We start from the raw sequence: 23,255 nt of genomic DNA on the forward strand, positions 1-23,255 counted from the left end.
CGTCTATAAACCATACGACGCATCTGACAATCGTATCGGCGCCCGATCTATCCATCATAATCCTCTGATAATATTCCTGGCTGAATTTTCACTCGCCGTACTTTATTTCTGCAAAGCTTCTCAGGTATTCAGCTACGCCAATGATGCATCCTTGATGGTAGAACTAGGATCATCTGTCTTTGCAAGGATTGAAATCTTCACAGCAGAGCTGATGTGTCCGTCCTTTGATCAGTCCTCGCCTCGATCGTCTTGCAGAAGAGCGTTGGTGCGCCGCTTCGCACATCTCGAATCACACTTCCAGACATCGACATAGACACACCGCGGGCACGATTTGGACGAGGTTGAAAACTTTTGCGACTATCGATCTACGTGCTGAACCGGTCAGGCACGGGTAGAAGGTGCGACACTGGCTTCGTCCAGTGGCCTCTCTCCGTGAGACATCTGCCCGGCAGCGCACTGACCACCAAACAAGTTGGACGACACATATTTCCTCTCCGTAGCCAGGTGCCTGACCCCCTGCGCATTTCGATAGGGTTCTTCTCATTCAACTGCTAAGCTGAAATACAGGCGATCGTTCGCTCGTAGCTATTGGAACGAATAAATGGCTGTATGGAATAGATTCAAACCGAGGTTTCATTTGCACCCACACCGTTCATGATAAAACTATATATTTCCCAACCCGATCGCACAAGCGCGAGGCCGATTCCAGACACCGACTTCATCCATCCGATGTGCGATTTCGCGTCCTTCCCCCAAATCCATGTCCTCACAACAGCACTCCCCCCCGATACACGCAAGCGCTAAACCCTCAATCCCGCATCCACTCTCCACGGCTCAGCACGGAAAAGAACAATCCATCTGCCGTTCCGAATTCGTCAAGATCCCAACCTTGCCTCCGTCGCACACAGGCCCACCCCTCGGGTTCCAACCCCCGGCTTTGCACTTGGCCCCACCGGACGGCGTATTGCTGGTCCAGGAGAGGTGGTCGTACGTGAATCGGACATAATCGCCCTGGTGCTCGCCCACAATGACGAGCGGATACGGCAATTTGCTCTGCAGGCTCAGCGAATTGTCGGCGTTGATACTCACACCCAGGACGCTGGGATCATTGTCCGTCTGGCCGATGACGTTTTTGTCGTTGTCGAGGAGTTTGAGTGTGGCGTAGAGGTCTTTGTCGTCGGTGTCGCAGTCCCAGTACTCGTCGAGGTGGAAGGAGCAAGTGCCCTTGGCGTAGGTGGGGCTTGCCTGTGGGGATGTGGTGGTCGTCGTGCTTGAGGAAGTGGTGGGCTTGGTGGGCTTGGTGGTTGTGGTCTTCGTGCTTGGTGGAGTGGCGATGGTCTGGACGCCGAGGTCTGAGAGCCAGGAGGAGACGGAGCTGATGTAATCGGATGGGTAGGCTGAGCTGGGGGCCAGAGCGGAGATGGTCAAAGCGGTTCCAGCCTTGGGACCGAGCTGGTTTTCGCTGCTCGCGACAATTGGGTGAGATGTCAGTCAGTGTGTCTGTAAGAGAAGGGAGATGGCCAAGAGAACAGATCGCTAAGCATTCAGGGAGGAGAACCCACTTATCTACACATCCGGGATAGTCCTGATCATCAGTACTACTACTAATATCAATGCCCAATGCAGCAAGCTGGTCTGCGGTGCCGTTCAAGTACGTTTTGTCTCCGCCCGTGATGAATTCTGCGACTGTGCCAATCGGGACATCTTTCCATGGCGGACCGTTAAGCTCACTCGTTACGAGGGGAAGGTGCGGATAGATATTGCCATTCTTTGACATAACATATAATGCTAGCGCGTAGTATGCAAGATTATCCGCTTATAAGGTCAGTGGTGGATGGAGCTTCAAGAAATGCAACAGACCACATACCGTTTTGTTGAGTATAGTAACCCGTATTCTCCTGGTAGCGAGCCAGAATTTTAGCGTTGGCCGTGCCGTATGCCACTGTATAGACTGTGGCTGGAATGCCAGTACCGCTGTTGAGATCGATTGCAATAGTAAGATCATTTACGTACGGGTTGGGGCTCGGAGAATCGGCCGCGAGATCCAAATGAGTCAACTCGTGAAAGAACGTTTGAGCTCTGGAATTGTAATTTGCGAGGTTGTACCTATCGGGAACTGGTAGAGCAGTCCCGGTAGCAAGCTTACTGGCTAGGCTGTCGCGTTTGAAGTACCCTCTGCAGAAGTTGATCATTGGGTATCCGTCGTCTGGGTCTGAGTTTCGAGAGTAGGCAAAGGGTGTAGGTCTTGGTTGCTGGCCTGGATTTTGTGGGTTCGGTACGCAAGGGTTACCTGGTGGTCGTCTCTGACATCTTTTCAAAGGATCGTCACACCGCACGTGGAGCCAGTGTTGCACCGGATTCTTGTAGCTGTAGATCATAGTAGCCATGTTGGCGAAGACCGCTTGCATCTGTTTCTGTTGGGGGCCGTTCAAGCCGGGGGGTCCTAAATATTCCACAGCGGGCTGCGTTCTTAGTGGATAGGTACATATATATTGCAAAGCACGCTACCTACCGCAGAGTTAAAGTTAATGCCTGACTTGACACCAGCAGCATTGGCAATGAGCCAGGAATCATAGTATCCCTCATCGATGTAACCATAGTAGTATTCCTCCCAATCAGCGTTGTCACAGCCATCATATCCGTACAGTAAGGTGCCAAGTTTGTTCTGGGTCCCAACACTTTCAGTCGAGTCGGCAGGATTGACCTGATATGTCCTGGAGCCGGTGTTGGTTGGCTGAGCTGTCAAGGTAGGGGGAACACTTGTGTCGACTTCAGAGTCAAGAGGGTCGGAATCTACCTGACCAAGTGCAGGCAAGGACGTGAGCAGGATGACTGATACAAAGCATAGAAATGAGTGCATATTGAAAAGGATGCAAGGCTGAAGACCGTATGCACAGCGAGAAGGAGAGTTCAGAGACTTAGCCCTAAATACTTTCGGGTCAAAGAGTATTAAGGCTGCAAACGATAGTTACAACATGAACATGAGTGTGCTGGCTTTATAAGTTCTCCGGGCTGCGATATCAACAAATGAGAATCGTTGCAACGCCTCGTAGTATCTCTTCAGAAGACGCGTCACGCAAATATTCTGCACCCCAATGACCCTGTACATTCGTACCTATCTAAGCCTACCAACGAGCTTTTGTTACTGTTGGTGTTTCGCTGAAGATGCGTTGACGCGTCATATGCTCCTGTAACAGAAACTTGCCGCTAGCTATTTCCCACCTCTTTTCGACAACGATGTAGGAATCACTAGCTCTAGACATTTTGTGCTATTTGTAAAGACACTCGGCACGGTAAGACGAAACCTGTGCGTTCGATATCCAACATCGTTCACGCGTTGTTGAAGGCTCCATAATATTACTTACAGTTTTCAAGACTCCATAGGCAATAGTGACTCAAGTCCGTAGTCATACGCCACTATAGTATCGCGTGTGCGTACCTCGGTGCCTCCGGGGTAACTGGTGCAAGTTGCTTGATAAGTGTTCCGCCAAATTTGGCATTGGTACCATCCTAATGCCAAGAGCAATAGGGCCTGGGAACTTAGATGCGCTTTTCTCGTCACCACATGTGCACACAATCACGTTAGCGCCCGTCCTCTTGTCAAGTGGTGTTGGCCTGAGCCTTCTCAATGGTCAGACAACGTCTCCATCATGTCTCAACGTTCAAAACAGATGTTGAGGGTTAGAAGACTACATCATCTTACGAATTTGCGGGACTGCGGCGAGGCAGGAGATGATGTACCTTAGAGGACTTCGCCTTCCATGATTCGTTGATATGGCGCAGGATGTTACGACTTGTAAGATGAGGAGCATCTCCCTTAATTCGGCAACGCGTTCGCTATTAGCTCTACCGAGGATCTGCCGAAAAAATGGAACACGGTAAGATAGATTAACCGTCATCCTCAGCCCTACCCGCCCAATGACTTCTTGAGCTTCTCTCTTCTTAGCGGCCAGGGGATACAACGAGTGCATGTTTCAGGTCAGTGAGAGTGTGGCACGTTTAGGAGATCCATCCGCGCTGCATCAGGATTCCCATCTCCATCGTCTTTCGCGTATTCACCGAGCCATGTGATTCGATATGCAAGAACTTTTGCAAGTAAGGAGACCTGCGACTCTTTGGATTCGATCTCACAACACCCACCGGCACCAGCGTCCCACCATGGTACTCCTGGGGCTCTATCTCTTGGCACTACTAACCAATTGAAGGCACAATTGCGAATTCCTTGTTATGTTGACGCGTAAGCATGGTGTTTGAGGTTGCGGACATTTCCGCAATCTAGAATGTGGCATTTTGGCAACGCTTCATTACCGCTATTCGGGTTTCCTCCTCTCGCTTACGGCCGTGGCCTCCATAGTCGACATAGCCCAGTTTACAGACTCTGACTTCTGAATGGGCCCTCCTTATGTATGGGCTCTATCCGAATCACGGCTGGAGCGTCAAGATCGGTGAACAAGCACCTACGCCGATAAACCATTTCAAGCATTCCCTTACTGCTTGTGCTAAGACGTAATCCATACCATTGTGGATATGCTTTACAGGTGGCATTCGAGTCCATTGAGGGAAGCTATCACCTTGTACGGCGACATCCACCCTCGGGCTCGCGCCTTGCCCGGGGTCTGGGGTGATAGGATAGCGCCTCTGCTATGTGTCTTCGCTCTAACGACTTGCTCTCCGCTGTTGGTCATGGTACGGAGAAGGTAGAAGTCATGCTATCCCCTTATTTGGCAACATCCACCCTCCATTCCTTGGCGTCCACTATGCTCGAGGTTCTTGCCGAATAAATGGATAGGACAGCTCCGATGTGTCTATTCCCTGCCCTTCTTGCAGCAAGACATCTACCTAAGATGATGAAAGTATTCACCTTGTCTTGCATTGCTCCACTAGGATCATCTAACCCCCATGCTGCAAGGGGATCGCGTTGATCGCTCCTCGCGCAGACCAAGGTAGTCTCAATAGCGAGCCGGGCTAACTTCTATTGGTATTGAACCCTGAGACGTATCGCCCATACTGGCTATTTCCTTGGTAAGCTAAGAAGCTGTGTGACGATTATCTTAAGCTTGGATTCTTTCCGCTTCCTCTGATGCCAAAAGCTAACATCAACTAGTGGTCTGAGAATCGATTCCCTCCCTTTTTGGTTACACTGTGGGAACGATGACAGGTTTGAAATGATCACGGGAGAGCTTTGGAGAGGTTTACCAAAAAAGAACAACAAGAAAGACCAAGACTACCTATGTAGCATCGAACAGCCAGTGGAGGTCGGAATTGAGAATGGTTGGTTCAGACGCTATTGAGCTTATCGTTATGCATAACGGTTCATGGTCAGATATGAAATGGTCCCAGCTCGCTTAACGAGTGTTCAACTCATTAAACATCAGACCATTTGCACGTCGGGGCTGCAAGCGTTGGCGTACCCGCCCCCTGTTCAGGAGCATCGCAACGCACCAAAATGAAACCAGACTAAACCGCGACGCGCGTCAACCACTACAACTTAACTAGGTAGGTAGTTGACTCGCTCAATCCTTCACATCTCACCTTGTTTTCGCCCATTGGTGCATAAGCTTCGCTACCTTACTTTGTTGGTGGGTGGGCGCGACGGAACGGTGTCGAGACGGTGTCTAGTGAGGCATGAGACGGTGTCTCAGTCGGACCCCCTCCCACTCTACGGAGTCCGTCCCAACCTTTAGTACTCCCGGTCCCGGGCCCGTTCCTAGTCCGCAAGGTACTCTACAGTGCTGTTGAACAGGGGGCGGATACGCCAACGCTTGCCGACGTGCAAAGGGTCTATAGGGCTGATCACAGAGTGCTTCCCTCAAGGTACCTTACATTATTGACTATTGGCTCTGCTCTTTTCAAATCCAGATTGCACTCCAGCGCCGTGATAGAGCCGAGAGCCGAGGTACGATGTTCGATAATGACCAACCGTTCTTTACCTTTTTAGAATTTTAAAGTTTTTATATTTTTAAAAGTATAAATTACATTTTAAAAATTAAAAATAAAATTGAAGATTTTAATAAAAAATAAAAAGAATATTTTAAAGTTTAATTAATATATCTATTTTTTTTATATATAAGAAGACTTAAAAGGGCTACTGAGTTAACTTAGATAGTCTGGTTAACAAAGCGTAGCGGTAGTCTCACGTGATGAAAGTCACGTGCCGTACGAGCATAGAAATTTGCGTCTGCCATCTTCTCGTGCCATAAATTAACGGAGTACCAGAATTACATCACCTTTCTCCCAGCGCCCACATTCCTCTCCATCTTCTACCTCCTACCACACGCCACTTCAACCAAACCCACCAACCCGCGCACGAATCTCTCCAGCAACTACCAGCAATGCTCTCCCTCACTCCCCACTCTCCGCCCCCCCCTCAGTACCACCCTCCCCCCCTTCCTCCCCCCATCCGCACCCACCACTAACTCCCCCTCCAGCCCCACACCCTCTGGTACGCCTCCCTCTCCGCCGGCCCCCCCGTCCCAACCCCACCCCACCCCCACAACAACAGACCCGCACCAACCCCACCACGCCCACGCCCACGCCCACCGCACCAACAACAACAACAATCCCCACCAACGCACCCACCTCTCCATCCTCCGCGAGCACGAAACCGCCGTCCGCCACCGCAAAGCCAACATCCGACGCTTCGGCGCCGGCTGGCTGCGCCCGCCGGGCGTCGGCAAGACGCTGCAGGGCATGGCGGACGAGCGGGCGGAGCGGGAAGAGGGGGAGGTGGCGCGGGCAAGGGAGTATGCGCTTGCGGAAGCGCAGGCGGCGGCGGCGGCGGAAGCGGAGGCGGTGGAGGTTGTGCCTGGGGAGGAGGGGGAGGGGGAGAGGGATTTGGATGAGGAGGTGCCGGATGCGGATGCGGATGCGGATGCGGATGTTGAGGGAGAGGGGGGGTGGAGCGATGCGGAGGAGGATGAGGAGGAGGGGTTGGAGGGGGCGGAACAGACTTTGCTTGAGGAGGGGGAGGGGAGGGAGGATGGGGATGCGGATTTGGATGCGGAGGTGCCGGAGGCGGAGGAGGGGAGTTATGAGCATACGGATACGGAGGTCGAGGATGAGAGTAGTGATGATGGGGGCCTTGTGAGAGGGGGGTTTGGGAATGGAGGGCGGGGGTTGGTGCTGGGGGCTAATGGGGGAGGGGTGTTGGGGAGTAGTGTGTTTGGAAGCAGTCCTGTTAGGACGGGGAGGAGGAGTAGTGGGAGGGGGAGGGGACGAGAGAATTGACAGAGATAATGGTGATCTCTGCTAGATTGGCTAGATCGCTTTGGCTGGCTGGCTGGCGAACATGCATTCTCTTTGACGGTGGAAAGCGATAGGCAGGTGGTGTATTAAACTGCTAGAATAGTATGGCTTCAATTGCCCTTATTTCCGTAGATGCAGATCATTATGATAAACCCACTAAACATGAGCATCGCCTTTTCGCAATGCTGTCGACGCCGTGCTTATGCAAACTCTCCCAGAATCTTCCTTATGCATCTATATCTGCGCCTCATGTCCTCCCCACACTCGAGTATATCCCGTTGAGTTCCTTTCGTTGCGTCACTCTCCTCTTGAACTAGGCTTCTTAGAACAGCCAAACATAAGCAAAGACCAACCACACCGCCACGAAAAACCCAAGCCAAACTCTCCACCCGACGCCCGTCTTCTCGGCCATCCGCAACATGCGATTCATAGTCCCTCGTAACCGCACGCGTGTGCTGTCGAACGAGTCATTCATGCTATCCGCCATGGAGGAAGAGGAGCGGATCTCGTCGCCGATGGAGACGGTGATCTGTGGTACGTTAGCGGGAGACTGGAACAAGGGACGGTGAAAGGGGGAAGGGAGGGAGAGTGGAGACGAACATCCTTCAGCATCTTCACCTTGGCACTTATGCCCTCGAGGTGCTGGTCATTTTGATTTTCGAGTTCGGAGAGTACGGCGTCGCTGTATTGACCTCTGAATACCAACATATCATCAGCCTCTTGCTCTACCTATGCCACTGCTCCAGTTTCCTCCTCCCCTTGCAATCTATTGCCTTTCCACCCTTCTCTTATAATACCCTGGCGCCATTTCTCCCCAAGCAATCCCGCCCAATCCCTACATACCTCGAATTCGGCGTAGCACTTCGAAACGCCCCATTGACCTGCCCCATCCCGCTCCCACCGGGCCCCATGCCACTGCTACTCGACCCCGCGTAGCCATATCCGCCCGGTGAAGCGCTAGCAGCTCGATTTCGGTCGCCGGTGTAGGAGTCGAAGAGGGCGGAGCGGGGGTCGCGTTGGTGGAGGGCGGAGGTGCCGAATCTGCTGGAGACGGTCATGGTGAGTTAGGCTATAGAGAGAACAGAGACGTAGTACGGAAGAATGGGAATACCTTGAGGCCATATTTCTGGAGGGGAAAGAGGGTGCCTGGGGGGAAGCAGAGAGGTGGCCTTTGGGGGATGAAAGAAGGGAGAGGCAGCAATTGTGGAGAGAAATACTAGTGGATCATGATGCGGTTGGATAAGTGGTGCATTAGATTGGGCGAGTTGGAGAAAGGGAGCTCGGCCATTGCGATGGGGAAGTGATTGGTGCTCGCTGAATTGTTGCGGGCATTAATTGTTGATGGCAACTCAACAAAGCTTGGCGCTCTTTGACTGTCCGTTTCACAGCCATTTTCCATTCAGAGGAGCTTGGTTCAATTGGATATCATCTTATGCTATGAGCGAATCGATGCTCAAGAGCAGCGAGCACACAAATCTGCTCGGCGCATTCCAGCGCCCATGCCAGCAAATTTCAGAAGAGAGTCTCTAGGCTCATATATCTCCTTATGAACAATGCAAGTAACAAATGCTTTTTGCAGCTCCGTTTTTTTGCACCGCTGCCACGATTCTATGCAAGGCAATCGATCCACGGGTCGCGCTCCAGCTTCCAGACAGCGCATGCCGTCGATGCTAGTCCTAGTCCTTCATCTCGTGGTCATCCTCCTTCTCCTCGAAATCGTCATCCTCCTCGTCATCATCATCGTCGTCCAGCTCGTCGCCCGCCTCCTCGGCTGCCTTGGCAAAGTCGATGGACTTACCGCGTGTGCGCCGGCCACCACTGATGATGTTGTCGGTGTCGATTTCCTCCATGTTGTCTTCGTCTTCTTCTTCAGCTGCAGAGACACCGGCGTTAGCGATGTGATTGGTGTTCGGTAGGGTGGTTATGGAGAGGCTTACGCTCTTCCTTTGGCTATGCGCGAAATGCGTTAGCGACAATTCTGAGAGCGTATGCCATTGACAGAGACGAGAGGCGCACCTCATCCTCAGCTCCAGTCTCTTCGTCCGAGCTGCTATCGTCCTCGCCCATGCTCACATCATGAGGCGCATCGGTTGCCTTGCCTTTGCCCTTTCCCTCAGCGACGGTCTGGGCGGGATCACTCATGGTGCCGCCGTGCGTGGGGTTGGTGCTGCTCATGATGGCAAGGATCAGGTTGTGACTTTATGTGGCAGTAGGGTATTGGCGCAAGGATTGGAGTATCTGCGGGTTCGAGGTCTGGTGTTGAAAGGTGGTGAGCTTGCGGTGAAGGCGACGAGGTGGAAGTGGTTCACTTCGCGTAAGAAGCGCGACCGGGAAGACGTGTGGAGCTATATCTGTAGGGCTGATTTATGAATTGCAAATTAAATAAGAATGCTTGGCAAAGCTGATTCAGCTCCGCCTCCGACTTTTTGTTAGCGCCATTCATAGAAAATTGTAGAGAACGTATCTTACTTGCCACTCTTGTACCAGCCCACTCCATATTTTTGAAGCTTCTGTATAGCCCAAACACGAATACGGTGGTGTTGTAATGCCTCGGAATACCGTCAATTCTCGTCAGACGGCTAGGCCTTGTGGAGGGAGACTTATCAGCATACTTATGCTCTGAAACGATTAGGTTAGGGAGAAGGTCATAGAGAAGGTGGGGATTTTGATTGATATTACGTAGTATTTCATTGTAACTACTCTGTTATCTCCATAGTCAAATGCTTCAAATCTCGTTCAAATGCCTTAATTTCGCCGTCAAATATTTAGCCTATAGTGCTCTGCTTGAAATGCTTCACCGCAAATCTATTACAGCTTTGACCTTTCTTGTGTATGACTTCAGCCTGTTTTAGAGCCCTGCAGACGATGGACTTGTGGACCTCGACATCCCACTCCTCTTCAAGAACCGCGCCAATTGTCTTGATACAGCCACGACTTTTGACGCTGGTAGTTAAGAAGAGCGTCTAAAGCGCAGGTGGAGGCTGCGGCATCGCCTTTGTGTATGAATATACCTATCACGAGGGACCACGGTGTCACCATAGATAGCAGGTTCCGCTCCCATCGATACGCCGTCGTACACTGGAACAGGCATCCGCAGCTACGGCTTCAGGTCGCCAATGGATTCGAGTAAGAGTTGGGCACGCTGGCGTACAGAGGCTGGCGATGTGGCTATTACACGCCTAAGTCAGAGACAAAACATAGGAAAGCGTGTATCCCACTAGCTTCGATATCACGAATATTTAACTGGGTAGTAGACGACAGTGGCTATTGCAAGAGTGGCAAGTACGTTCTCTACAATTTTCTATGAATGACGCTAACAAAAAGTCGGAGGCGAGCTGAATCAGCTTTCAAGCATTCTTTTTAATTTGCAATTCATAAATGCCAAGACTAAATTGCGATCGAAGGGTTTCAGGTTTTGCGAGTCCGCTTTGTCTTTAGATGGATCCGAGAAGATGGAGCCTTCAAGACTCCCACCATCTTAGATTCTAACAGAATACATGCCGCTTCATAGTGATAAGGTGATCGTTCCATCATTCGATCACTACTGCAACATGTAGTGCGAAGTGGGGTGTGTGTGTGTGTGTGTGTGTGTGTGTGGAGAGAGTAGTCGATTATTGTGCAGGACCGGCATCATCAAGGGCCCAGAGCAGTGTCCACTCTCATCGCTAGCTAGTTACATGTATCACCGCCAAACGTGGAACCCCCTACGCCGCATTCACGATCAATTGACTGTGGTGCGGAGGTGAAGGAGCAATAGTCTTAGATGGTCCCCGTTCCCCCTTCGCTCTTCCCCTTTTCCCCTTCTCCCTTCGCTTAATCAATCATTGTTATCTCGCTTTACTCGTTCCCACGGGAGGAAGATCAATTCTTCTCATGTCGTGAGTGAACGTTTAGGGTTGACTTCCGGAAGAAGATACATCGCTCTTACAACGTACACGTTCTCGGCGTCTTTTGCACATTCTTACTGAGCAACAGTGGCATCTTGCATAAATTTAGGAAGGTATGACTCATAAGACTCTCAGCACTCACAAAGCCGTCTTGAGTGTCAAGGCCTCGACAGTACATGACGTACTCAAATCAGATCTACATACATCAAAAGATAACGAGCCTGTACCGCGAGCGATGGGCCTGGTCCCCACGTCGTACATCATTTCCTGGGCTTGTTCGACTGTGTCAACAGCGTAGACTAGTTCGATGTCCTTTTGTGTCGCAAGTCGTCGCCGTAAGTGCCCGTTCCGCCTGCGAAGCACATCCGCCACGCTGTATCCATCAATGAGAGGCGGCTGAGGTTCAAGCATGTGCTCTTCCAGCTCGATGACTTCAAGAAGCAGAAAGATCCAAGACTAAAGGACATGTGGTTCCCGGTGAGCATGCAGACATTAGAGGAGGCTGGGAACCTCAAGGCAACAAACGTTTGCTATCCGACATACCCTTGGTATAGATGATCCGCGAGATCGAGCAACCGGGAAAAGGCGCTAACGACTTGGCCATCGACGATGAGAAAAGGTTGGAACTTCTATACTCTAGTCAAGAGGCCACCCGTCCTCCGACAAGCTCGCCTTCCGCTCAGGGACTTCTTGGCAACACTTTCTGAGATGGTGGGTGTTGGGTTCGTCTCTTCTCCCCACCACTCCTCAGACAGGTATACTCTCATATACCACAAAAATTCTATCATTCTTCACCTTCGAGCTCGAAGAGAGTCACTGGGTTCCACGCTACTGGCCAGCTAACCTCGACGCCAAAAGGAATATGCCAAGATACGCAGCAACCCACCCCAGTGAGGAAAATCTATTCAATAATGGTGCTGTGAGAAAGGATCAGATGCTCCATGTCGATGGTGATGCGGTGCCGCGTTTGAGGCTGAGGCGCGCTGAAGAGGTCTGCGTTGCCTTCGCTGTTGGCGTCAGGTCTTCTGGGCTCTGAGGCGGGAGTTCTAATGAGACACATGTTTTGAGGATGTTCCTGGTGCGCTGGTGAGCATTGTTTTGTTTTTGGTATAGAGAAACTTGTTTAGAAGCGGCTTGGGAGGAAGGTACTGAGAGGGTGGGGCAGAAGTACCTTAAATTGTCTGTGGGGAGAAGGAGGCCCGTCTCCTTCTCTGTACGCATCAAACCGTGGGACATTGGGTTGTGAGTTACACACTCATGCATTTTGACTCGTCCTCGGAACTCTTGCTGCCAAACCTCATGAAATTGTCAGAAGGGTGTCCGCTGCTTGTTCCCAAACATTCTCGGCAAGAATTGCGAATACTCAATGATACGTAGAACCAACGTATTTCGAGAGTGTTGAAGCGTTTCTGCGGTGAGTCAAAAGAGGAAGGATTGCTCGACGTTGATCACCTTAACATCATCTGCATCATTTTGCTATCACGTGAAATATCAACCATGACTACATGTGTTCTTCACAGAACCGCCTTCAAGTGGCCAGCCCTAAGCTTTGTTGATCGCGGTCCCACTAGTGTACTCGCTTCCCATCTTTTCACTCTTGCCACCCGGCACTCAACTTCGATCCAACAAGTCACGATCAATTGTAGTATGAACCCGTCGTTCCTGCGATCACGGATCATATGCATCCACCAGCTATGAGTTCTATATCAGTCTATGGCTATGATTCGGAAATGCTCGCGGTCTCTGACTCGCTGTACTTTCACCACCATTCTGGAGAGAACCGCCCAAGGCTGAGCAGCTTCAGGCATCCCGGCCCAAAGGCTGTCCGTTCCTCAAGTTGCCTTACGAGCTGCGAGCCCACATATACAATTATGTGCTGCCTAGCACAACAGACCATCCGGATCGTGGCATCGTCTGGCTCCGAGCAACTGCAGCCATATGGGCCACGAACCGCCTGGTGTACAAAGAATGCATCAGGCTGATGTACGGAAACCCCACCTTCCTCATCGACATCAGATTCGATAAGGCTGAGTTTCTCTACCAATGGGTTCTCCCCCAAAGATCATTAGTACCAAAACGCGTCTTCAATTTCCCAGATCCGATCGTTGCGCGCTATAGGCCTTTGATGCGCAAATTCTATGTCAGGGTCCATCAGGTCGACAGCTACACGGGCATGATTAAGTACAACTACAGTAATCCTGAGGTACTAGCTCGAGGTCTCAGGTGCCAAGTCAACATCTTATGCGCTTTCCTGAAAGAAATGCATGAGATCCGCGAACTCCGCATAAGCTACCATGGAGGCAATGAAGAAAGTCACACGATCCTGCCGCTAGTTATGGATCCTTTCTGGCAACTGAAAAGGACTAAGAAAGTCACCGTGGAAGATCCTGGGCTGGTAAATGAGGCGCTTAGGACGAGGTTGCAGGAACATCTTACGGATGCTTACACAAAGAATTCACTCATGCGCCTCCCGTTGGAGCTGAGAGAGCATGTATACCGTCACGCGCTTCCGCATACTTTGAGTACAGGAACGGGCGACAAGAAGGTCATTACGTGGTATCCAGGGGATATTAGCATATTGGGCACTTGCAGACAGGTCAATGTTGAAGCGACGCGTGTGCTATATGCTACGAATGAGTTCGAGTTCAGCTGGATGCTTAAGTATCCGTCGGAACATGATTGGCAGGAGGAGGTGTCGAACTGCTCTGACTACCTGGAGAGATCCAAGTCGTGAAGACATCTCAATGAAGGGCCTAATGATCGGCGTTTGTGAACAGAGCGGCTTGTGATTCTGAGATTGGACAGGAACATTGAGGCCTTAGGCCTTCAGTATCATGGCATAGTTTATCACGTAACTATCTCTCTTTCCGCACACTAACCACCCAAAGTCGGCAATCTCCACGTACAGGGTCCTTCGCTTTTATCGGCCGGCTCCGACAATGTGATATCCGTTGTGGCTAATAGGATCAGCGCTGTATGGCGCGTCTCCTTCCATCACCGGGAGCACAGCCCACTGTAGTACTTTGGCGGCACTCCTCATTGTGCGAATCGGTATCATCCGCTGCAGTGACCAGCTGCTCTTGACCCTCCTCCCTACCAAATTTGCGCTCTTGCAGCAGGTATCCTTCGTACTCTCCAGCCGAGTGATGGCTCCCCCCAGCCGGCGAGCTAGTCTTCTTCCGCCGCACTTGATACTTCTTCTGCCATTCTTGACATTCCACACGGTGCTCCGAGTTACCCTCGGAGGTCCTTCAATCAGGAATAACCCCAGAAAATCAAGGCCAACGAATATCGTGGTCACGGCTATCGCTGCGGATACAATGAATAAGACATCTTTCACGATGATGAGAACCAATGGCGGACCAGTGGCGGAAGCTCAAGTCGTCGAAGTCGGCTCTGGTTGTGTTGGACGCCATGACCCTGAGAGAGAGAAAAGCGAAATGGAACATATTGTTCAAGATGATCATGTGCTAGATGATGGAGTTTCTTAGTTTTTTGGAGCTCTGAACATGAGGCGGACGATGCCAAAGCCAAGACGCTAAGCAATGTGTTAAAGGTATCTTTGGCAGACAAGTATTCGAGTCCTAGACGCCGGGTCATTGCATGTACTCGATCCCGCCTCGACGCCTGCCGGCGGGCCTGCTGAGTCCATCGCGGCAACACAGCACTTGTCTGAAATGTTGGAATGAAGTCGGTTTTCCTTCCATGACCTTGACCTGCTGAGATAGACATACAACATGAATCTACCGGCAACCCCCGAGTTCTGACCGCTGTGTGCATTCTCTCCATTTTCATTGACACCGCGTTACTTTCAACGTCGATACTCAGCGTACCTTGCGCCATCCTTCCCTCACGCATTGCTCCCCCGTCACGCCGTTCGTATTGCAAGTTTGGCGGGTATGAAAAGCCAGCGAATCCACTGTCTCTAGTTCAAGAACCATGGAGCTCTATGCTATCCGCGGGACTGCTGTTGAAAGAAATAAGCGTCGCGTGTCTCCATCTTCGGTCACTGGCATAACAACCTACCGTCATAAGTGGGCGGCGCTTCCTCTCCATCCCTTTAAGTACTAGTACATTGACCTCATTCTCGGAGGTTCCCGGCTGCTCCGCAGCCTCCTCATCGCCAATGTCACGGTCTTGCACCAGGTGCTCTTCGACGGAGTCCTGGCTCCCAGCCGGCGGGTCGGTCTTCCGCTGCGGTCTTTGATATTTCAACACGATGCTTCAAATCGCTCCGACTGTTAAAACACCCAAAGCGACAACGCCAAGGAGTATCGTAATCACGCCCGCCACTGCCGAGACAAAGAAGAAAGATATTTTCGACAAAGTAGAAGACAACCGCCGGCCAGTTTCTGAAGCTCCAGTGGCTGAGGTTGACTGCTGTTGCGGTGATTGTATTGGAAGCCACTTCGAATTTTCAAAAGCAGAATTTCCGCGAAAGAGAGAATTATGGGGAACCCAAAGGTTTTAAGAAAGCAATTTTAAGAAAGCAATGAGGGGAATACCCGAAAAACAAGGCTGCGGCATTAGTTGGGGACGCCAGGCGATGCATGCACTCAACCCCACTTCGGCGCCCACTTGAGGCCTTCCCTGCATATTCTAGCCTACGACATCGCAGAACCCATCTCTTTTTATGAGCCTCGTTCGTGGTCACGATACGCCCGCCGTAACTATGTGATAAAATGCTGGTATGCCAGATTCCCGTTCGTTATCAGGGACCACTTAACGTTTAAACCCCATATCAGAGCGGTGCTTTACCCTTCATATGCCGCAGCTTGCGTTGAACCTGATTTACTACGTTCATTGCCGAGTATTGCGTCTGGTCATTGTTCATTGAGAGTACATTTGTCAACATCGAGCTTGTCCCAACGGTAAATTTGAGAAAAAAAGGGTTTTCTGAGAGAACGTAGCAAAAGTCATGCATAGAAGGCGAAAGCCGTCAACGCAATTGTAGGAGTCCTACAACTGCCAGAACATAGTGACCATTTTCACAGGCTTCTCCCAAGAACCGTCATTTTATTTTGAAGGGAGAAGTTGTAAAAGTCGTACAACTGAGACGCGGTGCCAGAAAAGAGTGCTAGTTCTCATGCGTTTCCGCTAAAAATCGTTTCTATTTATGATTCCTTGATAGGGAAGTCGATTTGTTTTGATCTGTATCCACAGGAATATGCGCAAATGGAAAGAAGGAGAGATACTCCTGTTGTGTTTTGAAACTCTCTCTATGCATGACTTTTGCTACATTCTCGTACAACTCGCCAGGCCTCAAGGGTTACGAACTTGAGATTTAGGGCTCGGGCGATGACTGCGCTACCATGACTTTGTAAGGTGGCGAGAGACAGGAATGAAGGTCTAACATGAGGACTCAACCCCAATGAAGAGAAATCTTTTCGGACATTCAGGTAGCCGTGAACTCATCCAGATTTCAACTATGGGATGGACCGGTTTTGCAATTCGCCGTAGAAACGACTGGCAATTTACGTATTCGTCCCAGCGCCTGTAAGTCTGCTGTGATATGACATCTTGCCACGTCTGGCACTTTTAATGCCTATCCGGATCGCCGAGCCTCTCTCCCATTGTCCCCATGAGCAGCTCCGAAGCCTTCCTGGAACACCGAGTTTCGCAGCTAATTTCGACATGTCTGAGCACATCCAAAAGACGCGGCCTCGAGTTTCCCCCCTTCCCCATCCTCTCAAAACCTCCTACACAGATGTCAGCCTCCCATCCACCACATTGATCAAGAAGAGACAGCCGTACCACACCCCATCAATAAGGCCGCCGCAAATACTCCTCATCCGTGTCATCTCCAAACTCCAACCCCGCACGCTCTTCACACGACTCTCCGTCCTTGAATCTTTCCTCTTCCGAACTCGCCCGCGCAAACAAGAAAGATGGAGCCAGCGGACGCCCGTTTCCGAGGAATTGCCAAAGCAGGCAGGCGGCGGTGAATATGGAGGCGAGGAAGCCCAAGGCTAAGAGGACGACATAGGCGCATTCGAGGAGGATGGCGACGGGGCGCGGGACGTCGACGAACTCGCCGACGACTTCGCTCGGCATGGTTGAGGTGGATGAAAGTGTGTTGTAAGCAGGCGAGGTGTAAGTGAGATGTTGGTGTTGTTTCTTGTGAAGCTTGGAGGTTTCTTGTGAGTCGTGATGAAAGAGTCAAAAGATTACAAAAATCTAGGAAAGGACACTTCCTTGGAACGACCTTCCAGACTCCATGTCTAGTTCGCGCCGTGAGAAGATGTGCTCTGGGCTTCGATTTAGTGAGCAAGATTGAGCAAAGAGTCTTTCCGGGTGGCAGTCCAACGGCTCATTGCTTGGTACACCGCCCTGATCCCTTGAAGGCTCCGAAGAGATTCACATGACAACCGTATACTCTGATTGTAAGAAAGCGCCTTCATCAATCAACACAATTTCCGCCGCAATGTCCTCCTTCCTTGCCTCCACGTCCGTCGTCCCTTGCATTTCCAGAATTGCTCTATTCCCACGACCAGCTAGACCTGTAGCCTTAGCAGGCAATGCCAGTTTCCCGGTAGAGTCTCTAGCGCAGTCCTGAAGAGACTCAATACCGCCCACTACGTCTCCGCTCGAAGACGTCGGTCTCGCTGATCTCTGATAGCCCTCACTTTGGCTCTGATGAAGAGATAACCGATGAACAAGATGATCGAGACAGCTATTCCTAGGACAACAACCGCCAGAACCGCCCAAATATCCTCCCAAGGTTCCGCTGTCTCTGGGTAATCGGTGTTGGGAGCACTTGATGTGGTTAATGCGCTGGTAGTTGCACTCTCGGGCCATCCTACGAGGGCGATAGGGGATCGTGTGATGCTGTATCTATCGGCGGTAGGGTCTGCAAGGAGGCTGATTGTGGTGGAAGACATGTTGGTTGGGTTTGTCGAGGGTAGGTATGTATGTAGCCGTGTTTTGCTGACGACTTGACTGTGCGTTGCGCTTTATGGAAAAGGATGGCAAGGGACAGTAAGATGAGCTGAGAAATCGACTGCCCGGGAAAGCTGATGTACATCATGAACAAGACAATACTGATGTTCACGAGCCCAGGCTCTTAATAAGCCAATCCAACCAAAAGCCTGCGTGGGTGAGCGCATTTGAGGCAGTAGGATCTCCCGAGCGGTGGCGCCGACTCGTCGCAATTTCTCTCGCCAGTCATCGAACAACAAGATGGAAAGAGAGGAGACAAACGCCGCAGTATGCCAGTGAAGCGTACTTCACGATCCTTTTGGTGTATGTGATCAACAACGTCCTTCTCCCACGTACAATTCCAACGCCATTACTCCCTCAGCGCCCACATCCACGCCCCGTACACCCAAACCACAGCCCTCAATCGCCCTTACCCCCATCGCATGAATTTTCAAGAACCCACACCATTTCCCTGCTTACCATTCCCACTCTCTTCCCAACCCGCAACGCCCGACGCGTTCCATGGTGCAAGCTCTATCGCAGTCTCCTCATCCTCCGCGGCCCGACGACGCTCTCTGCGCTCTCCAACCTTGCGGAACAGTTCAACGAAGCCTCGAGCGATAGCAGGAGCGATTCCGACCACAAGGACCAAGATCGTGATTGTAGCCGCGATCATGCCCAGTAGCTCCAAGTAGTACTTAGTCGCGTCGAAATCGTTTTCGTCGGTGTGTAGAAGAGGGATTGGTGTCGCTGTTGGAGAAGCCATCACGATGGTGACGGTGGCGGACTTGTTGGGGGTGTTGCTCTAGAGCAGGGAGTTGATGGTTATGGATGATGAGGTTTGCGTCGTCGGTCGGGATCTTGGGAATTTGTTGACGAACAGAGATTTAAGAGCTTTAGATAAATCGTAAGAGACCCTGTCAAAGTGCATTATGTCTAATGAGCCATTGAAAAGGTTGATGCGCATTGGAATTTTGGCGCTAGACACGAATCCTAGTTGAACTTGCTCAATCACAACTCGAATGGAGACTGATATAGCCAAGACATCTCATTGCAGTCCTCAGAGCGCCCAGACGCAACACCAGCCGACAACTGGCCCATTTTCCAACTTGATTTATTCGGTCACTTGCCCATCGAGCATGTTGACACTCGAATTCTACAGCAGACCGCTGAGAGATGGCGCAGGTAGGAGATATTTTGGGGTCGGCTCTCGCTCGGGACTGTGGAACTTCGAGAAGCCTGGTTGTGGCCATTCGTTTGAGTGTCTATGTTTTGCCGTTGCTCGAGGATGTTGCAAGCTTGATCGTTGCTCGAGGACTGGGCATTGACAAAGGCTGGGTTTCGTGATTTCCGAAGTGTTTCAACATACTCAGCAGACGCCACAGGATATCGCATCCATTTCATTCTTAGTGACCACGGGCACGCTTTGGTGTACCGTTGTTACGATAGCCGCAAACCTTCTCAAATTGGTACTCTTGCCGAGTTGAAGAGGAATCCTCCGCCGTTAGCCGAAGCTCTGTGGGGGAAAAGTCATAAACTTATTTTGAGGCAACCTAGTATCAGCGCGGTTTGCAAGGATGTGGTGGACTGAGGGATGTCACTATTTACAGGTGTGAATATGTTGTATTGGGAAACTATCTTCACCGAAATTGTTCATTGAGGTAACACCGAATTTTTTTTTTTCCAGCACACACGCACCAAATAAAGGAGATCTTTTCACACCACAACCCAAATTCGTATTGTAGCATAGAAATCTCTCCCCAAATTCATTCAGATCAAGTAGCCACATCGCAAATAGTCGCGTTTAATCAATTTTGAAGCTATACAAACCTCAGCCATGCCTCCCAAACGCACCAAAAACGCAGTAGCCACCGAACCGCCGCCATCGCCGCCTCTCAGGAAGAGCCTCGTTTGCAGTAGTGATAACTCGACGAGGGCGGCCGTCGGATAGGGCGTAAGGTAGACAACCCATAGTATAATATATCTATAAGCGCTGATTCCAGCTATAAACAGTAGTAAGAGAACAGCGGATTTTTTAAAAAAAAAAAAAAAAAAAAAAAAAAAAAAAAAAAAAAAAAAAAAAACCCCAAACATCCTTTCCCACTACTCGCCAAGCCGCATCTGATCAAATCCATATTTCTTCCGAGGGTCCCCGGTAAAATTAGGCATGAGCAGCGCATCCAACCCTCGAAACTCGTCACAGTCGGTTTCTCTGTCTTGCGTATCGTCTTCTATATAGTACATTGCATCCTCCTCTCGTTGCAAGCGACTTTGGCGAGGTTTCTTGTCTTCGTCGTTGTCCTTTGAATAGTGGGTGATGATGAAGGGGTGGGCGGGGTGTTTGGGTGGGATCTGGGGTTGGTGTTGAAGTTGGTGTTGAGGTTGGTGCTCTTCCTGATGAGGTTGGTGTTGTTTCGGGTGTTGTACGGTATTGATTTTGGTGTTGATCCTCCGGGTCAACTCCCTGTTCTGCCTGCTGTTGATCTCGTTGTTGATCGTTGTGTTGGTCCTGGAATTCGGTCCCATGTTCACCCTGGTGCTCAGCTTTTTTTGGTCGATGAGCTCAACCTGGCGGTGGTCTGCTCCCCGTTGCTTTCGAGGCAGCTCGACATAGGCATTCGCTCGGTCTCGGCGCACTCCCGCAAATACCTCCTTCACGGCTGCCAGATACGTCTCGACATTTCCGAGAGAGAGACCTCGGATGAGATTCTGATTTTCGTTAAACAATTGGTGTATTGGGTCAGGCTCAGGAGCCCGTACCGAGGTGCTTGATGGTACCGGTGCTTCGTTGATGTGGTCGTTGGTGTCGGCTTGGGGCCCAGGCTTAATAGCAGTCATGATCGAGGGATTTGGTGCTGGTTTGCAAAGCTTACTGAAGAGGTTGACATGGTAGTCTGGTATGCAGCCGGAGGTACCGGCCATTGTTGCGTGGGGAGTCTTGTAGATTGTGTCCCTGGTAGGTGCGTATGATTGCTGTCGGTCTTGCCGTTCTTCTGAGGTGGTTTTTTGGTTTGATTTGCGGTCTTCAGTGATGCTCATTGGGAATTTTTGATATTCGGAAGAGTTGAGATCGGGAAGGTGGATGGGAGCCATTATACTCTCATTATAATCCACCATATAAGATATTTCATTTTCAATATATATTGCATTTCATTATATTCTCAGTTCCGCTGACTCATCCCTTTTGATGCGCAAGTTTTTCCAAAGGACTGCGCAGCCAAGCGTTTTCCTCTGCCCATGCTGAAATTTGTCAGATGAGTCCAAGATCAGTCAGTCGTCTGTACCCGTGAAGACCTAATTTGCTGCTTTCGCCGGTGCTGAGCGACGATAGAATAGCTAAATTAATCGGGTAAAAGCATCAACTGCCATAGCTCCTCAAGTTTTCAAGGAGTTCTAAGATGGTTTGGTCGATCTGGATCGGGTGGTAGGAGGATACTGCAATTCTGAAGATGGCAAGAAGCTCTTCAGTGATTACTACCTTCTCCAACCGGAACTGTGTTTGTCACTGGTCGTTGGAAGGCGGCGGGTGGGACGGTGTGCGTTGGGGGTCCCCGGGGTGAGGATTAGGGGTACGACATGGAGGCCTGAAAAGCTTAGGTGATAGGTGTGTACATTACGAGTCTAAGTCCCAACCCTTGCCCTTCATAACGAAAGCTGTCTTTCCTTCAAACCTATTCCATAATCTCCAAAAGCGCCATTGTGAGCCACGAATTGATTGAGTCTCCGACCCGCCCGTACCGAACTTCCTCATCGCTCTCCAATGGCTCAACAATGTCAGCGTGCATCGTCCTCCGCCGTCAGAACGGAGGAATGAAGACTCATCACTCGATTTCTTTGCTACCGCGAGTACATAATTCTGGGACGATTTGGGCAGACTCCGGCACGTTGGATTCTGGCAATAATCGCGGCGACCTAATAGCCTGCCACTGAGGCGGACGAATAGCTATAGAGTGTCATCAAGCATGAACGAAGCGAGAATACGGACTGTGGAAGGTTGGCTCAGAGGCTAAGGCAATGCTATCTAAACCGGAAAAGAAAGTGAACACGTTTTCCCCCCCCCCCATCACATCAGTGGCGTCTATCTCGAAGTGGTCGTTCCCAACACCGCCAGAAGCCAAAGGCATGCCAAAAGCCTGAGAGAGAGACGACTCCTAGCAATGCGTCCCCCTCATCATCTCGGCAGTCAATTAGGCGCAGGCCGTTCCGGGAGACATGCATTACTGCTCCCATCTTCACCCTTCGCATCTTCAGCCGCCTCTTCCCTCTGGCGCCGAACAGCCGCATTCTCATCAAACTCCCTAGACATCATCGTCAACACATGCTACGAGCCAGGCAAGCAAGCAAGCAAGGACACAATGCACACCTCCCATCCGCATCACTCACAACCAGCGCCCCCCTCACCCACCGCCTCTTCCCCTCCTATTCCTTTGCCGCAGCCACCAGCCCCCGCGCCAGCCCCACCAAGCCCGCCCCCAACAGCGCGGCAGCCACGACCAAGATCGCCAGGCCGAGCCCAAAAGTGACGACGATGATCACGATGAAGAGGGCCCATTTGAGGCACGCGAGGACCGCGCCGAGGAGCCCGAACGTCATGAAGAGGCTGGAGGTCAGCGCGGTTGGGAGGGCGCGGAGGAGGTTGGCGAAGGTGGGGTCTTGCCGGAGGGTTTGGAACGGGGTGGGGGTCGTGGCGGGTGCGGAGGGGAGGGGGGCGGGGGATTGCATGGCTGCGGATGGTTTGGGAGGTGTGAGGGTGAGGAGGGGGAGGGGATGGTTGGTTGTTTGTTTGTTTGGTGGATGGGAAGGGATGGGGGAGAAGGAAGTGTGGATTGTAGGCCGTGAGGGGGATGAAGGAGGAGTGCAAGCTGAGAGGGGGTTGGGAAGGGGTTATAAGTCCGGACGGGACAAAGGAAATGGGACGGAAGATTTCCGACGCGGTAGCCTGCATGTCTCGAAACGAGATGGTTGAGAACCTGAACATCTGGCGAGCGGTTGCAGGGTCCAGAGCAGTTTTGAAAGGCTAAGTTTTGGGCACGTGAGTCGTCCTTTCATGTGCCCCGATGGGCTGGAGACTGAGAGGTGCTCCGCTGCCTTCAGGATCTTCTGCAGCTGGACGGACCATAAGCACATCAGCTGGCCAAAATTGGTCAGTGGATCAAAGGATATTTGATTGCGGTTAGAGAAGACACCAGCCCTCGGTCCCAACCA

At 51.1% G+C, this 23,255-nt stretch overlaps 11 protein-coding genes across 11 annotated transcripts; 2 read left to right on the top strand and 9 right to left on the bottom strand.

Annotated features, from left to right (window-relative positions):
* Positions 1–834: 834 nt before the first annotated feature.
* On the bottom strand, positions 835–2,860 carry HO173_009587 (uncharacterized protein; the record flags this gene model as incomplete). The annotated part of the gene is made up of 4 exons (XM_037311477.1): positions 835–1,462; positions 1,563–1,815; positions 1,868–2,462; positions 2,513–2,860. 4 exons carry the CDS (start codon positions 2,858–2,860, stop codon positions 835–837), a joined length of 1,824 nt encoding a protein of 607 aa, XP_037161633.1.
* A 3,472-nt stretch (positions 2,861–6,332) lies between these two features.
* Positions 6,333–7,227, top strand: HO173_009588 (uncharacterized protein; the record flags this gene model as incomplete). The annotated part of the gene is made up of 2 exons (XM_037311478.1): positions 6,333–6,370; positions 6,429–7,227. The coding sequence occupies 2 exons, from the start codon at positions 6,333–6,335 to the stop codon at positions 7,225–7,227; spliced, it is 837 nt and encodes a 278-aa protein (XP_037161634.1).
* Positions 7,228–7,567: 340 nt separating this feature from the next.
* HO173_009589 (uncharacterized protein) lies at positions 7,568–8,367 on the bottom strand (the record flags this gene model as incomplete). The annotated part of the gene is made up of 4 exons (XM_037311479.1): positions 7,568–7,774; positions 7,846–7,939; positions 8,089–8,289; positions 8,357–8,367. The coding sequence occupies 4 exons, from the start codon at positions 8,365–8,367 to the stop codon at positions 7,568–7,570; spliced, it is 513 nt and encodes a 170-aa protein (XP_037161635.1).
* A 554-nt stretch (positions 8,368–8,921) lies between these two features.
* Positions 8,922–9,420, bottom strand: HO173_009590 (uncharacterized protein; the record flags this gene model as incomplete). Its single annotated transcript, XM_037311480.1, has 3 exons — positions 8,922–9,118; positions 9,183–9,195; positions 9,262–9,420. The coding sequence occupies 3 exons, from the start codon at positions 9,418–9,420 to the stop codon at positions 8,922–8,924; spliced, it is 369 nt and encodes a 122-aa protein (XP_037161636.1).
* Positions 9,421–11,270: 1,850 nt separating this feature from the next.
* HO173_009591 (uncharacterized protein) lies at positions 11,271–11,543 on the bottom strand (the record flags this gene model as incomplete). Its single annotated transcript, XM_037311481.1, has 1 exon — positions 11,271–11,543. One exon carries the CDS (start codon positions 11,541–11,543, stop codon positions 11,271–11,273), a length of 273 nt encoding a protein of 90 aa, XP_037161637.1.
* Positions 11,544–11,994: 451 nt separating this feature from the next.
* HO173_009592 (uncharacterized protein) lies at positions 11,995–13,866 on the top strand (the record flags this gene model as incomplete). Its single annotated transcript, XM_037311482.1, has 2 exons — positions 11,995–12,147; positions 12,937–13,866. 2 exons carry the CDS (start codon positions 11,995–11,997, stop codon positions 13,864–13,866), a joined length of 1,083 nt encoding a protein of 360 aa, XP_037161638.1.
* A 3,029-nt stretch (positions 13,867–16,895) lies between these two features.
* Positions 16,896–17,186, bottom strand: HO173_009593 (uncharacterized protein; the record flags this gene model as incomplete). Its single annotated transcript, XM_037311483.1, has 1 exon — positions 16,896–17,186. The coding sequence occupies one exon, from the start codon at positions 17,184–17,186 to the stop codon at positions 16,896–16,898; it is 291 nt and encodes a 96-aa protein (XP_037161639.1).
* Positions 17,187–17,707: 521 nt separating this feature from the next.
* HO173_009594 (uncharacterized protein) lies at positions 17,708–18,013 on the bottom strand (the record flags this gene model as incomplete). Its single annotated transcript, XM_037311484.1, has 1 exon — positions 17,708–18,013. One exon carries the CDS (start codon positions 18,011–18,013, stop codon positions 17,708–17,710), a length of 306 nt encoding a protein of 101 aa, XP_037161640.1.
* Positions 18,014–18,501: 488 nt separating this feature from the next.
* Positions 18,502–18,816, bottom strand: HO173_009595 (uncharacterized protein; the record flags this gene model as incomplete). Its single annotated transcript, XM_037311485.1, has 1 exon — positions 18,502–18,816. One exon carries the CDS (start codon positions 18,814–18,816, stop codon positions 18,502–18,504), a length of 315 nt encoding a protein of 104 aa, XP_037161641.1.
* A 1,337-nt stretch (positions 18,817–20,153) lies between these two features.
* On the bottom strand, positions 20,154–21,143 carry HO173_009596 (uncharacterized protein; the record flags this gene model as incomplete). The annotated part of the gene is made up of 1 exon (XM_037311486.1): positions 20,154–21,143. The coding sequence occupies one exon, from the start codon at positions 21,141–21,143 to the stop codon at positions 20,154–20,156; it is 990 nt and encodes a 329-aa protein (XP_037161642.1).
* A 1,326-nt stretch (positions 21,144–22,469) lies between these two features.
* Positions 22,470–22,772, bottom strand: HO173_009597 (uncharacterized protein; the record flags this gene model as incomplete). Its single annotated transcript, XM_037311487.1, has 1 exon — positions 22,470–22,772. The coding sequence occupies one exon, from the start codon at positions 22,770–22,772 to the stop codon at positions 22,470–22,472; it is 303 nt and encodes a 100-aa protein (XP_037161643.1).
* Positions 22,773–23,255: the final 483 nt, after the last annotated feature.

The sequence above is a fragment of the Letharia columbiana genome, assembly GCF_014066305.1.
Source record: "Letharia columbiana isolate WasteWater2 chromosome Unknown Sc0000041_s0, whole genome shotgun sequence".
In the NCBI taxonomy this organism is placed as follows: Eukaryota; Fungi; Ascomycota; class Lecanoromycetes; order Lecanorales; family Parmeliaceae; genus Letharia; species Letharia columbiana.